The sequence below is a fragment of the Antrostomus carolinensis genome, unplaced genomic scaffold (assembly GCF_000700745.2).
Source record: "Antrostomus carolinensis isolate BGI_N321 unplaced genomic scaffold, ASM70074v2 scaffold10703, whole genome shotgun sequence".
NCBI classification, from domain to species: Eukaryota; Metazoa; Chordata; class Aves; order Caprimulgiformes; family Caprimulgidae; genus Antrostomus; species Antrostomus carolinensis.
In genome coordinates, this window is record NW_010307271.1 from 102,743 (window position 1) to 119,165 (window position 16,423).

The 16,423-nt window shown below is 43.5% G+C and overlaps 1 protein-coding gene across 1 annotated transcript in view; it reads left to right on the forward strand.

Annotated features, from left to right (window-relative positions):
• Window positions 1-16,423, forward strand: part of LOC104522948 (T cell lymphoma invasion and metastasis 1) — an 88,612-nt gene that overhangs the window by 43,806 nt on the left and 28,383 nt on the right. Inside the window, 3 exon segments of the mRNA XM_029084351.1 lie at window positions 2,169-2,250; window positions 7,390-7,476; window positions 10,831-11,055. Coding sequence (XP_028940184.1) covers window positions 2,169-2,250; window positions 7,390-7,476; window positions 10,831-11,055 — 394 coding nt within the window.

Genomic DNA, 16,423 nt, shown 5'->3' on the forward strand with positions numbered 1-16,423 from the left:
AGCTCAGTTTATTAAGTGTTAAGAATGTCACTAAAAGCTCAGGGGAGAGTATTTAGCATTAGGTGCTGTACCAGGCAGTTATACTTTTAAGCACCTTTTATTGTAAACGAAGTGTTGGAGTGTTTTGGCTGAAGCTTGACATGCCAGACTTTTTACTTTGGGTAAGATGGCATTTTAGACGGAAGCACGGGACCAGAGGCCTTCCTGAAAATTTTGCCAGTGGCATGAAGCTAGAGTGAAGGCATTGGGACTGCTGGAAGAAGTAGCCCTGGGAAAGGGTGCTGGGACAAGACCAAAAGTGATAGAGTCAAAAGGGGGGCAAGGAAGAGAAAATCTTGATAAAATAATAATAGTAATAGTAGTAGTAATAGTAGTAATAGTAGCAGCAACCAAAATATGCTGCCTGCCTTTGGTGTTGGGGCAGTGGGTCCACGGGGCACAGAAATGTGAGCAGCACCTCAGGGCTGCTGTCAGACTGGCTCTCTGGTTTGGGCAGCTCAGCTGCAGTCTGTGCCTCCCAGTCATTTGCCTCCTGCTCAACAGAGGTTCTTGCCTGAAAAGGCGATTTGGGATGCAGGCAGCGCGTGGCTCCTGTATTCCTGCGAGAGCATGTCGGCTGTCCTCCTTGGTTCTGGTCCTGCATGCTCAGTTTAGACAACCGCACGGATCAGACTCAAGTTCTGGGCTGAAAATACTGTGATTTTTGCTCCTTTTTTCTTTCTCTTTTTAAAACTCTTGCTGAAATCTAGCTGACATTTTTGTAAATGTAATTTGGCTCATTTTCAGGTTCTGAATAATATGTTCCAGTATTTGAAAACTGCATTTTAAAAATACTGCTAGCATGGCATCTATATTTATTTTTCCATTTTATTTTACTATATACAATCATTTAAGTGGGTATATAACTGTTCTTTAATACCAAATATTTGCAATTAAACAGGTGTGTAAGCATTGATATAAGCAAGAGATAAAAATATATTTTTATTAAAGAAACTCTTTACTGAGTTACTCTTCCTTTTTAAAGAAAGGGTTTTGGTACTTCAGTCTAAACACTGATGCCATTTAGTTTCAAAATGCTAATTATTGTGAATTGCTTTTTTTTACACAGTCATACCAGCATGTAAACAAAATTAGTATTTACCTGTGGGCTATTATTCACCTGTGGGCATGATTTTTTCCAAAGACAAAAGGATGGCTTGTTACTTAAGTGCTAGCCTGTGTGAAGGAAAAAACAGCTTCAAACCTTGGCTGAGCCAGAGTTTTCCAGAGTGTCAAGGTTGTTCTACAGGGAGTAAGTCAGGGCTGACTCCCAAAGATGTCAGCTCAGAGCCTTTAAATACCTGATCTGGGTGACTTTGTCTGGAAAAGCGGAGTTTCCCTGCCTCAGTGGGGTGACAGGCCCTTTGTTCAAAGCTTGGGGCAGGACCTGGGTACAGTAGCGAGCCACACAAGACAGGATAACAGAAGTGATTTAAAAGCACAAAATGTGTGAGCTGTGGTGGAGGAGTGTAGCCCTGCTGAGGTGTTGCTTGGCTCCTAAAAGGCAGAGTGAATTGCACCTCCATGCGTAGGCTGCTGGGTTATTACCTAAGTGTGAATTTGTGCTGGTCTCCCAGGAAGGATGTTAATGACCATTTCAAAGACTTGGGGGCATTTCTTAGTACAAATAAACATAAATGTGTTAAAGATGAAATTTTATGCTAAGAAAGAGCTGCATATCAAATCTGATAGTCTTCTAATGATTAAGAAATGAATTTAAGAAACAAAATCCCTCCTTATTATTTTAATACTATTGAATAATTGAATTCCTGCAATATCTTAAGCAAAATAATATAAAAATGTTAAATGATAACTAACTATAATATATGAAAACAGGAATAGAAACTGTTTCTTGTGCACTCAAAATGGTATTGACAGAGTGAAAGAGATGTATCCTTGCTAGTATGTTGGCAGCAGTAAAACACTGCTTCCTCCTCTTTAACTGTTCAAACAGTAAAGCATAGTGATGCTACTAATACATCTCACACATGTGGAGAGAAACTGTTTGATGAATAATGACCACAGTCCATTTCTTCTGCCTGTAATTAAAAAAAAATCTGTTCAAAATTATTACCATTGATGTGTCCTCCCACAGAAACATATTTTTGTGGTTTTTTTTTTCTATTCAGCTGTACAAAGAAATAGAAATCTGCCAGAAAATTACACAGCACATTCAAATAGAGAAGTCTGATGCATCCTCTGATATTTATGGTGAGTTTCTCTCCTTGATTTGTTTTTACTTTTCTACCAAGTCAGTTCTAGTGTGTGCAGGTTCTTGCTTGCTCTTCATTGATATACCTGAAAGGCCTGGTGAACACAACAAGAAAAGCACATCTGATTCCTGTGCTGTCCACAGAAAGCTCGCTCTCCTGCCCTGAAGTAGGATGATTTTATTTGTAGTGCACTGAACGCTGTGTTTCCTGGTGCTTGAGCTATAGGATGTGCAGCTCTTTGATGAGAGCTACGGTGGCAGAAAGGACGAATGTGTTCTTGTTCTTGTCATTTCTCAAAACACCACCTACAGAGGTTATGCAACTGAGCTCCAGCAGAAAACAGCATCCTTTGCCAGTTCTCACATCTTACGTGAACGCCAGCATCGTGACGTTCATGGAGACCCTGCAGTGGGACTTGAGAGAGGGCTGCCCCTGTGGCTTGCTGCTGCTAGCAGGCTCTCCCACTCCTCACCTCTTCCACCAAGTGAGATGGCAGGGATGCAGCCAGGAGCATTACTGTGGGTAGGAGGCATCTTGATGTCTGCAGCTGGGCAGCTGTCCCGGAGAGGCTGCTTGGCCCCTTTCCCCACCTGCTGTGGGCACATAAGGTGGGTGCCTGTCTCACCTCGATGTTCCCATGGCTGGAGGAGCCTGGCTCCAGTGCACACCCAGCCCTCGAGGGTGCCCTGTGGACTTCTGGAGCCAGAATCTGACACGTCGTACAGATCTGTGTATAAAACATAAACCAGAGGAAGTCCTCCCTATGTAATTTCAGCAAAATCCCTAAATCTTTACCTGGGGGTGGTCATATTTCTTAGCTTTCAAGTATTTCAAGTTGCAGACCTCCAGCCTGGTGAGTTTGCCCTTTGGTCTGGCAATTATAATTCTGTGGTGTATTTTAAAGTTATTTGTGCAACTTGCCCTGCGGGAAGCCAATCTGCATCTTTTGACTGTTTATCTAAATATTCTGTTTTAATGAATAGAATAATTCTGAATCCCCAAACTGCTTAATATACAGCTGCAGGCCATTTGAATATTGAGCTCTGCTACAAAGCAGTGGTACTGACTGCAGTTTCAATATTGAAGGCCTAAGAGAGAAATATTAACCAGCACAGTGATGGCCCCAGATTCAATAATTATGCTGTGCCTGAGAGCACTGCAAGAGTTAGGGGTATCATGGCATTTAATGCTTATTTTTTTTTCTTCTCTTTTTAAAAATGATAAATGGAAAAGACCATGAAATGCACTGTCATGTCCTGTGTCACACATGGGATGTATCTGTTCAGTGGCTCCGACCCTGTAGGGAGTGAATGCTAAATGCACCCCAAAAAAGCTTTCTCATTGAAAGAAAAATGCAAAACTAACTTTAACTCTAAATGGCAGCAGAATTTCTGTAGTCTGTATGTGTCTCATAGAAACAATACTGTGTGTTCATACAGTGAGAAGCATGTGCTGAAATACATGTGTGCAGGGGAGCAGAGGTAAAGTGTTGATCCTTTCTTGGTGCTGGGGAAGGCTAGGGTTCCTCCTGAGATACTTTCCCATCCTGTACATTAGGTACATTTGAGTTTTTAGTTCTTTTAGTCTCTTTACAGAATTAGCATTGCCAATACATACTTTTACAATCCAGAGAGAAAGCTACGGCACATTCACGAGCTATGGTGACACAAAGATCACAGCTTTAAAATTTTGGCATAGAATCTTTTTAACAGGGTTGCTTAAGGGTTCTTGCTACTGTTTTTGTTTTGAAAAAAAACCCAAACCATATATCAGTGACGTGACCACACAGTCTCCAATGGTCATAAGTGTTTGTGTGAGCGGGGCTGCCTTTGAGATTGGTTTGCAGTCAGCTGGGCAGCACTGGACTCTTAGCCCCTCACAGGGGCTTCAACAAGTGCTGGGAAAAGGGTTGGGAGCCAGTACCAAACCAAATGTCTACAGCGCTAAGGGACTTCTAATTCTGATGATTACTTGTTTTTTTCTGTGCAGCTTTGATCAAGCCTCATAATTCTTGCCCATTTAAAAAACATGTGTCCAAATTCCCTGTGCCTTGATTCCTCCAGAAGAACTGGAAAAAGTCTTCATTTTGAAAATAGATGCGGCAATGAAAATCATTAGTGACGTTACCTGTTACTGTTGCTAGCATTCCAGCTATAGCAATAATAATACTACTTGTAAATCACCTTGAATTTTCAAGATACTTCACAAGCAGCTATTCATGAATCCCGACAATGTAGATTTAGTGCTGTTATCTCCATTTAACAGACATAGTATCAAAGACAGAGAGGTGAAATGCTTTCACTAAGGGTGCAATTAGACAGGCCAGTTCCTAGCCTAGCAGAAAGGTAAGATAATAAAGAAGTGAATAGCTGCCTGCTGGCTTTGCAAGTTATTTTGGGCCAGCTAAAGGATCCTGGTGCTGGGGAGGGGGCAGAGCTGCCCCTGCAAGCGTTAGCAAGCTTTTGGAGCAGCTTCACCGTCGTACCTGAGCGCACCATGAGTTCAAGTGATGTAATGAGAATGGAGCAGAGCGTTTCAGGGAAACCTCACCTGGGAACATTTCGTAGTGTTCCTACTCCCACCAGTGTACCTGTGATAAGAGGCACTCCTGGAGTGTCTGGCCAGTGTGTTGGACCTTGCCAGCATTAGATCTGTCAGTGTGATGCTGTTGCTGATGCCTGGGCACATACGTTCTTGCTTCTTTTACTGGTACCAGCCTCTTTGCGAAGGTTGTGTGGGCAGCAATCAGGTTGCACCAGCAGTAAGAACCTATTGCTTACAGCTCCTGTATATACCAGGAGCATACTGGCATTTTTGTTAGCAACTGGATATCTCAGGGGGCCAAGTTAATTTTCTGGAGGCAGATTTGTTCAGGTATTGTGCTGGTTCGGTGAGGCCTTGTGCACTTATAGATGTAGTCTTTTGTTCTCCTGTCATCATCACTTTGCAGTGAGGAAAAGGCTCCGTCTGGGTCACCACCCATCTCTTCACACCTGTGTTTCAGAATCCACGCACAGTTTGATAATAATCTTTTTGGCAGTGATGCCAGCTTATGCAATCACTGTCACTGCCACCCACTCCTGCCCTTCCTCTCAGGCAATGCTAGTGCATGTGTTTGTGTGCAACACCTGCACAATTCGGCCAGATGGAAACTCTACATTCGTATTATACATGTGTATATACAAACTACACAGACATGTTTATGCATATATGCAAGTGTGTAGATATATGTGCAAGTATATATATATATATATATACACACACACACACACACACTTGACTGAGGTATTTCCCATGTGGATGAGTTTCCTGCTCTGCTTTACTGTATGGCAGTGACAACACTGGCACCGTAACTGCAGTGGGACAGGAATGCTGCTTCAAATTGTTTACTGGATCCAGCCATATTACAACTATGAAAATAAAGCTTTTTATCCATACTCAGGGTATGGTCAAAAACCCTGTCTGTGGAGGGGTTAAATGTATTGTGAGATGACCATTTCAAGCCTGTTGCTAGTTGCCTGTCTCTCATCTCTTAAAGGTGATGACAATGCTCCTTCCACCCATTCCATTCTGGATTTTTTTTTAATTAAAACCAAAGTCAAAAGCAACTACAACTGCCCTTAGTCCTGACAGATTGGAGGAGACAGAGGTCTTCTCATGCAGGAGAATGGGAGCTTGGGAGTGCTAGGGTGTGCTAATCTCTTCACAGTTAGCCACAGCTAGAACCTGAGATGAAACTCAGCCTTGTTTTAAATGTGTGGTAGCTGGCTACAAAACAGCATTTCAGTTGCAAAAGGGTGATGGTATTAGTACCTGATAATTTGTGCTTACTCAACCTGCAGTTTTGGGCATGCTCCACTGTGCTTCTGATTAAGAGTTTTCCAGGTATGCTTGGCAGTGACAACAGCCAATAGCTACTATTTTTTTACAGTTGCTCTTTTGTTTAGTCGAGAGTTTTTCTCTCTGCCAAAGTTGGTGTGTTGAGTGAGTTTCATAAATTTGATTTTATTCAGGCTGAGGAGCTCACATACAGATTCCAAGTAGCTCAGTAAGTCATGAAGGGCCATATGCTCCTCACTTCTAGGCTGCCACATTCTTCCCCCTCCTTTCTTTGTTTTTAAATGTTGGATGAAAAAATAACTTCTCATCCATAAGCACCAACTTGAAGGGAGTCCTAAAGTCAGAATAGGCTCCCAGCACATCTGCTTCCTCTTGGCTGGTGGCTGATTCCATGTCAAACAAACGTGTCCCCCCAGAGGTTTGTGTTTTTCTAATTACAAAAAGAGAGAGCAAATGGATGCCTAAACCCATTTAGGGAGTAATGAAGTTTCAGAAAGGCAAATGTTCTGCTTTAGATAACTCAACAGTAAATAAATAAACCCTATTTAACTAACCACATTGTATTTCCTTTACACACTGTTATCTTACACACTGTCAAACACAAATGGCAGGAAAATCACCACAACGAAACCTAACAGTACCATTTGCAGCGTTTAAATTAAGGCTGTGTCAGTACTTCCATTATAAGGTTGGTCTGTGGGTCTCTAATGTAGCTATAAAATGTGCACTGAGCTGAGACTTGGCAAATAACAGGTTATGCCAGGAGCAGCTGAGAATAAAAGGAGGAGAAGAGGAAGCAGCATTTTTACAAACTTGTCCAGTCCAGGAATGTGAAAAGTAAAAGCTGACGTTCAGCTTTAGCAGGCGCTTTTGTGCCTTGTCTGAGCTCAGGATGGCATGTCAGCCGTAGCTTTCCATTTCCTGGCTTTTGTCAGTTTGGGTCACAAAACCACATCTCTGTTCAGCTTTTGTCTGCACATAGCAAAACTTCTTGAAGTGACCTTTTGTGGCCAAAGAATTGGAAGGCTGTTCCAATATTTTGCAGCTGTGGTATGCTTAAATAAAGCTGAAGATGATTTATGTATGAATTCAGAAATTCAGTGCAGGTTTTTGTTAAAGCCACTTTTGTTTTTTAACTTTCCCTTTATGTTTGTAAAGGTTGATGGGAAAGGAGAATGGAGGAATTCCTGACTGCTCACCGCAGGGATGGCAGAGCCTTACCTGTAATACATGCAGTTGTTAGGACATGCTGGAAGTGGTTGGCTTTTTCTAACCGTCTCACTGGGTATCTCCCCAGGTTTCTCTCTGTCCTCTGTGGAAGAAGAAGGGATTCGTCGGCTGTATGTGAATGGCGTCAAAGAGACAGGCCTAGCTTTCAAGAAAGGTAAAATGCTTTTTAAACTGCTTTTGTTATTGTTTGTTTAATCCTGGCATAGACCATTAGCTTGTTGGGATGGGAGCTTTATGAATACACCAAAGCAGGGTCCCAGTCCAAAAGAGATCATAGTCTTTTGAGAAGGATCTGAGGTACTGATTACATGGCTGTTCTGCTCTTGGGATCAGCTATGCTATATAGTCAACTTCTTTTAATTTTGAGTTGCTATATATGTAGCAGGGTCAGCTAGAAAGAGGAGCAGAGGTCCTCTCAAGTCAGTCGCTGCAAGATAAATGGGTACAGTAGAAGTCATCATAGTGCTCTCTGTGGCTGGGATTACTGCCTCTAATTTTGCTTCCAGCCTTTGCAGGAAGCATGGCAACACTTGGACCAGAAACCCACAGAAATAAATAGGCTGCTGGGCTTGTCCCAGGGCAGAGCAGGATACAGTTTGACTGCAGCTTACCCAAGCTGAGGTCAATGCCGACGCTGCCATGCCCTTACTGCTTTTCCCATTCCTTGCCCTTTCCAATGTGCCAGCACTGCTGCTCATGTAGTCATGGTATGGGCTGGCCAGGGAGCTGGGCAGCTGAAACCTAAACAGATTTTAAAATACAACACAGGGAGCATGAAGAGTGAGAAGACCCTCATCTCTTCACTACTTATCAGTGTATGCAGAGTCCTCAAAAACACCTTCAGAGTTCTCTTGGAGAGTGGTTAAATGGTCTTGCAGAGCTTATTCAACAGTTTACTGTTGCCAAAAGCAATGGGGGCTGGTCTTCCCCCAGCTGCTCCAGCCCTTTGGCGAGCAGATTCAGCTCACTGTCTTGATAGAAAACTGCCATGGCAGAAATGTGTGGCTGGTTTTCTGCCCTGCTAGCAAATGGAGTTGGCTTGTGTTGTACTGAAGCAAGTGGCAGAAGTGGCACAGTGGAGGGACAAGACTGTGCAGACAGAAACACGGGAGGAAGAAACAGAGGGCAGGGGAGGGAGAGCAGTTCTGGCTGCAGGGAGCCTGGAGTTTCACTCAGCTGTAACCTTTAGTGCTAGCTTAGGAAAACCTCATAGGTGGTTCTGGACATTGTTGCATGTCTCTTGAGCTTGAAAAGTCTATCTTTCTCTCCTCATCTCACCTCAGCCCCATGCAATTCCCTGGCTGACAGGATGGCGATTCTGCCAAAAGCCCTGAGTGGGGGCTGGCGGGTGGCTCTCTGCCAGCCTGCACCAGGGAAATAAAACTGCGGGCTTCTTGTGGGGAGCAAAGAGAATATTGGGGGGTGGAGGGGAGTTAGCAGGGCTTCCTTATTTTGCTTTTGGAAAATGTTCCTGCAACAATTTAAATGAATCTGTGAACACAGACTGCCTCCTGTGGGGCTGAAGCGCTAAAACATGCTTTCAGTGATATGTTGCTCATGAGAATTGATATAAAAAGCCAATTCTGTCAGAACAGAATATTGGCAGGCTATTACGACAAGATACCCATAGTTAGCAAAATGCAGGGAGGAAAACGCTCTTCAAAACCCATTATTTACATTCACGTTTACATTTGACTGCACTGCCTATAGTAAGTCTAAGAGATACAATGTTTCATTTTCAATCTTTTCTCCAATTAGAAAACTTAAATTTTATTTTGTCCTAATAATTTTTATGACTTAGCTTTTTATTTTTTTCTGTTGGTATGCTAGACTGTTGTTGGAATTGGAGATGCTTGATTGTATTGAGATAGACATGATGCTTTATCCCAGATGATTCAAAATGAGGATTACAAAGAGTAAATGAAGCCCCAGATATGATGTTTATGGTTGCAGGCATATTAATGTGCTACTTTTATGACATGGCATCACTAAGTAGAATAAATGAAATAATGCAAAAATGCTTGACTTGCCTTGTTTTGTCCTTGTTTCAAATATGATTTTATGGTCCATTTACATTGTAGCTGTTCTATCTAGTTCATTTTATTCTCTCCAAAACTGCAGACAACACTACAGTTTCTGGGCACAATTACATGCATTTAGGAAGATCTCAGTTTTCCTAAAGGAGACTGAAGCTCTTTAGCCTCCTCCCTTCCACGTTTTCTTTCTTGAATGCGGGTAGGTAATCTTTTTGCAGGAGGATGCAGCTCAGCTCTGCTTGCAGCTTAAGCTCATCGAGTCAGGCTTCCATCCGGGCTTAAGAGTGGACTTGTCCTTCGCTTGATCACCCAGCCAGAGGACTATGTGTCACGAGGACACAGAGCAGCTCTTTCGGCCCTGTCAGTTCCAGCCTCCATCCCAGTAAATGCCAGGATGGTGACTGAGATGCTGCAGCAGTCCCACTGGCAGCCTCGTGGCTGTTGCACAGTGTGCGTTCCCACTGGCCGTGCCTGGAGGGCCAGCTCCTGTGGGGGGAAGTCTGCCGGGGACCACCAGCGTCACCCTCAACTGGAGACAAAACCTGCAGCGGCAGGAGCAGCCCTGATGACTGGGGCTGTCAGCAACGGCATGCCCTGGTGTGCTGCTGCCTGCCCAACCCCAACAATTATTTGGGACTAAACCCTGGTCCAGCTTGCTGGTTTTAGTTGGAGAGTGGGCCTGACTGGCTGAGGAGAAGGTCAGGTTTCCCGCAGCACCTCAGAAGGCTGCACGTCACCTGTTGGCATTGCTGCATCACCCCTGAGGCAAGCGGGAGTCAGCTGTTTCCTCTGCAGAGCCCCTTTTCCCTCGGGCACTGGTGCTATACATAACTCCTGAAATCACACTGGCAAAAACCATGACTAGCTTCCCAGGCACTGAAATTTGCCTTTTGAAGATCTATGTACTAGGATGCAATTCAAACAGGGTCAGAGAGGAGGCTCTCTGAAGTCCATATACCTCAGCTGAGTGGGAAACATTTTCTCTCCTCCTAGGTGTATGGGTAGGTGACCACTTTCAATAAGTCTTCACTTATATGGAAAGTTAAAAGCAAGGATCAAGACAGCTCAGCTACTCCATCCTTCCCCTGTCCTGTGTGCAGCTCCTCAGAAGTCTGACTCTGTCCTTCAGTATATATTTATTTATGAGCAATATGTTGTGTGTAGGGTGGCTTACTGTACAGGGGCTGTTCCCTTGCAGAGTGACGTGAAGGAAAAGGGGAGATCTTGTTGCTGGTAGGTTGTGAGGGACTTCCTGGGCATCGCGCTCTTAGGGATAGTACTGGAGTACCAGCCTGACAACAGATCTCGCAAAAGTCCATCAAATTTCAATATCATTTGCAGCCATAAATGTTTACTTTATGTCTAGACATAACACTGTCTGGCATTTCATAAACAGCCGGCTGAGCTCCTTGATGTCTGTGGTAAAAGAAACGTTACTGTGCAAGTCTTACCTGTTCCTTTCTGCATTGCAGGCTTGAAAGCTGGCGATGAAATTGTCGAGATTAACAAGAAAGCTGCTGAGGATCTGGACTCAGCTCTGCTGAAAGATGCCCTTGTTCAGCCTTCTCTGTGTCTTACTGTGCGCACCTATCCTGAGGTAGAGGAAGGGCAGAAACTAATGCAGTCGCCACCACGTCGCTTGGAAAACCCATCTGACTTGGGTGACACTGCACTGGCATTTGCTGGGAGCAACCAAGGTATTGGGTTCCACATAGAAATTACCAGGAGTAAGATTCACGCTTACAGTGTGCTGGTGTAATCCCATTGATCCCTGCATGTAACTTCCATGGTGTAAGCGAGAGGAATTACGGTCTGAATGCACTGGGTAGATAATACATGGGAGCTCTGGGGGCTGTAGGGTATAATCTATGGCAGCAATACAGGATGATTGTGTAGGCGGTTAGGCTGTGAAACATGTCATCGCCAGATGCATGTCACATCATGGAGCTGTGCCTACAGCAAGTCACAGAACTAATTGCTTACTTCCAGGCTGCTCAGGAGGTGCCTTTAGCTCTGGATTTGCCCACAGGATATATGTGTGGCAGGGAAGAAAGAGGGGATAAGCATTCTCCCTGTCTGGGATTAACCAGGAGCACAGGAGCCTTGTGTCTTTAATGAGACGCATAAATAACTCCCAAGGACAATTCAAAACACCTAAAGGTCGGGAACGACATTACAGCCAAATGTATCTAACTGGTCCCACAGCACACTGCAGTGGGAAGGGGTGTTCCTGCCCACCACGCTGCCTTGTTCAGAGAACTGAACTGGGAAAAGCTCAATCCTTAGTAAATGTGAACTGTTTGCCACTAGTTTAGCTTCCTGAACCAGCTGAGAACAAGCACCCGTACTGGGATAAGAGAAATGGCTGCAGCAGAGCAGGGTTGCCTCCTTGGTGAGTTGCTAGCCATCACCTCTGGAAGACAGCAGTGTTGGGAATTGCACGGGGATAGCAGGAAAGCTCCTGGACTGTGTCTCCTCTTACTTCCTGCTTAGTCAAATCTTACTTGCTGGCTTCTAAATGCCCCCCTGTACTTGGAAACAGAAGAGGATACTGCACATACCTGCTTGCTTTAGATTATTTGAATAATTTATAATACAGGAAAAATTTATGGAATGGACAAAAGGAAGTAGTTTCTAGATAATCCAAACTGTTCTGAGCTGAGGTAAATTTTTACTTTCAGTTAAAAGGCATCTAAATATGTCAAAATACTTTGTCTTCTCCCCAAAGTAAAGGTTTCAGAAATGTCAAAATAATTGTTTTGACAACTATGAAATGGTTTTGGTTTGGCATTCGGCATAAAAATCTGGAGCAGGAGGAGAGCTGTTAATGCACTTCACTGGGGTTGAAGTCAGCCCTCTCTCAGGACATGTCTGTCTGATTGCTGCAATCACTTGGTGTAGGGGCTTCTGGGATGAGTCTGGGTGCAAACTGGACCTAACCCAGGAGCAGCATGAGTGCGTTAGCATGATGCTGAGCTGGAGAAAATGATCTACAGTGAAAGATAGTTTGCTTGGGCTCAGAACCAAGCTGACTCAACTCATCTCTGCCTGCAAAGGGTCAGGGAGGTGCAGCTTGCCTTTCCACATTTCTGGATGCTGCTCTGGTTTTGCTTAAAATGCTTACTGAAAGTGATCTAGCAAAAACGTCATTGTTTGGGTGATGGGAACACACAGTGGGGAAAGAGAAAGCTGGACCTCTAATCTGACTTGAAGGATTGTGGTATTCATAGCAAGCGGAATAGTGCAAACAAGAAAGCTTGAAAACAGCTTATTGAAAATACCTCCAAGAGGACTGATAAGAGCAGCCTCATGTAAGACATGGGATAAACCCCCAAAGGCAGCTAAAATTAAACATTTTCAGAAGGACATTTTTTCCCTTTTAATTTTCATTGAACTTTTCCCAATTAGGCTTTTGTGCTGAAAAATCAAACTCATCTTTTACATTTTTATAGCTGGCCACAAGATGCCCCCATTTCCTGCTTAACACCAGCTCTTCATGAGCCCCATCCTTTTGTCCTTGCGTGTGCTTTTTCACTGAAACCCTGAGTGCTGAGTCCTTGTACCCTGCCTTTTCACTGAAGTGAGTGTCTGCCCTGGGTGCAAAGAATTGGGAACTGAGACTTTTGTATTTATGCGACGTCATGATTTCTAAGGCAGAGCAGTCACATTTCATAACACAGGGTCTCAACAGCTGGTCTCAACAAGCAGTTTCTCTACCACTCTCAGTTCTCTGCATCATTATTTTGAGGGTCTTCGAGAGGTCCTTCTCCTTTACTGAGGGTGCGATAGTGCATGGTTTGCCAAATGTGTCTGAAGAACCTAGCACTAGCCTTCTAATGTTATCCAGTAATAACCCTGTGGGTCCCATGTGAAATGAAGACCTAGGATGTGGCTGATGGACACTTCATGGCAAAAACAGACCTCCTGCCTCTGCTGCTTTGTAGACCCAACTTCTTTTGTGCTGCTCCCAACTCATGTCTGTCCTCCTTTACAAGCTTCTCCTGAGCCAGATTTTAGTGGTTATCGCAGTGGTGTGGAATGGCTGCTTCTTTTTCCATGTCCTGCAGTGAGCACGTGAACTGTCTGGTGGGCCAAAGCACCTCCTTCTTAAATAGCTCCCCAGGACTGGGGCTAAGCTTCAGGGCTTCCCTTTCCCTTCAGATTTCTCTCAATACAGCTGCCATTCAGTTTTAGTGTGCTGTAGTCAGCTCCTTTGCTCTGTCTTTCAGGTGACAGGCAGCACAGAAGCTAGAGCTCTCTTGACATTTGCTTTCCTTCGAAGTGCAGCAAACGTTGAGGTGGGAATCACCTTAAGTCCTCGACAAAGAGGAAGGAATAGTTATTTTAAGCAACAGAAACAACACCATAGCTCACCAGCAGATGTGCTGATGTTTGTGGAAGCTTCTGAAAGTGCCTGTAGTTGCCATATGAAATATGCTTCTGAAGAACTATGTTAAGACGGTGTTTAAAGCTAAACAACGTCGATGCTCTAATTTGGGATAACTTAGCCTGAGGTGAGAGTGAAATCAAGGATCTGCACCCAAGCGTGCTTTTGGGAGGCAGGTGTTTTGATCTTCTCCATCAGTTTCTCTCTGTTTAGGTGTTTGTAGAACACAATGTTTTACTGAAGCCTTTCTTCTTATGGCCCTGTGCTTTTTCAGGGATTCATTACCGAAAATGTGATTCATGTGAATTTTTAAAAAAGAGTATGTGCTTTTATTTGTGAGATTGTGGCTGTATCTTAGATTTTTGGTCTCAGCTCCACAGCTTCTTGTAGAAGAGAGCAGTCAAGTATGAAATATCCACTGACCCATTTATTTGTGTCCTTGTTGATTACTGGCAGTTTGGCTGGCTAGGCAAATCAGCTCAGTGATTTCTGTTATATGCTTTATTTATAGCATACAGATTTTTTTCTTTGGTCTTGAAGTGGTGTAGTTCCCCTTTCAGCAAGGGGGGGTGAAACACTGCTGGGCCAGAATGCCAGCAGGTGTAAATCACCTGTAGGCACATCCATTCTCCAGAAATTCAGGGTCTGGTTGACCGATCATGCTGATGTCCTGTCATTATCTTCTTCCCTAGCAATTCTTTATCGGCTATGAATGAGCAAAGGGTAGATTTTTTTTTGTGTGCAGCAAATCATATTGTGTGTTTTCAACAGAAAGATGCTGTGTTATATTTTTTAATGGAAGCTTGCCTTATTACTCAGTGGGAGGTCTTCAAGGAGCAAAGCAGGGCTGTTTCTGGGAGTCGACCTCGCCGAAGTGACTGCCAGTCCTCCTGCTAAATACAGCTGTTTCATTATCTAGAACTGCCTTGTATACACTAAGGTTGGGGCTAGAGCTGCAGATCAGCTCTGTGGCAGTGGTTAGTTCATTGTGTTTACTTAACAGGTTATTCTTGAAATTACCTTGGATTTTATATCTCTAATGGATGTGAAAAATATCATCTTGGGTACGATATATACTTTCCCCTAGGAATTTGTGCTGCATCAGGCTTTGCAGAGCCACGAGTTTTGTTCCATTCTTCTATGATTGTTGTTTTTCCTGGCCTTCAGTCTTCTCTTCTGCTAACACAGTCTGCATAAATCTGGTTGAGGAGGTCTATCTCTCATTCTGTCTGGAGCCCCACAGCATATTTTCCTTACTGCCTAAAAGGATCAGTGAGAGCCATCTCCCCTGCCCACAAAGGAGTGTTTTGTCTCCCCAGTCTGCTCCACTCAATCCAGGCAACAAGAGGCTGGAAGCTGTCAACACAGTCTTGCATTTCCCTAGAATCATAAAGAAGATATTTTGTTATTAGAAGGGGATTTAGGAACAGGAATTCTATCCATATTTGTTTGTAGTCTCCCCACAATTCACAACCTTTTTTTACTCTGGGGTAGACTTTCTGAGGTGTAGGTTTTGCATGCTTCTGTATTTTGAAGATGTCGACCATGAGGGATAACTGTGAGTGATATAAATCACTATGCAGAATGTATAAATGGTAAAAACGAAAGTACACCCGTTTTGAATGGATCTATTAATCTTCTAGATATGAAGCAGCTATGTATTTTTAAGGAGTCTATTATTTTGTCATTCAAGAAGCAGGAGAACCAGGGGCTGAAGTTATTAACACATACTCTAAAGACTGTGGTATAAAACCGAAACAAACTTTCATTGTACTATAAGAATGGCCACTATTTTTCATTCCATCCTTGTCCTGTCACAGGTCCCCTTAGGCTAAGTAATTTGGTTTTCAGAAAAAGCTGAGACTAACAGTAACCTTAATTTCTTCAGAGTTATTTTCCTGAGGCAGACAATTAATTTCATACCTTTCGTAGTATGTTAAGAAATATTCTTATCATTCAGTGCTTGATTTAACAATTCCAGGGGCATTTACTGCAGCAGCAATCTGAGCGTCTTACATATAATTAATCAGAGACATGCAGAACTGTTGTTCACAAGATCTGTTTTCTAAAAGCTTAAAATCCAAAGCTCAAGGATGTTGCCTCAGTCAGAATTGCATTCAGAGGTCTTATTCCTGGCTTTTCTAAAGTCTGCCTGAGCTACTGTTGAAATAAGCAGTGTGGCTATTGGCACGTTAGTTTTAGCTATGGCAGCTCTGGGTTTCTGCCCCTTCCCATTTCAGCTGCAGTAAGTATCCCTGTTCCCTTCTCCGCAACCTTCTCATCTTGATCTTCTTGCTGTGTTGCTGCTCCCCCTGCTGTCTCTGCGAGCCCGAGGCTGCAGCACGGCACTTGCAGAAGGAAAGACTGTTTTTTCTGATCTCAAGTGTCCCTGGTTTTGAAGGTCCCTGGGCACATGCTTCATTTTTACATCTATGAAAATGCTTGTTTATTCCAAAGGGGCTACTCAAGTGCATGGCAAGTGTTTGATGAGGCTCATGACCTGGGGAGGATGAAGAGTGACCACGGTACAGTTGGTACAGGGAAAGTTTCATTGAATCTGCATTTTTCCCAAGAAAAGTGAATTAATTGAATGACATTCAGCATAGATTTTTCTGTATTTGTGCAATTTATTACCTAGTTGAAATGGAAAGGGAAGCAATAGAGTTCTGTCAAAAGGG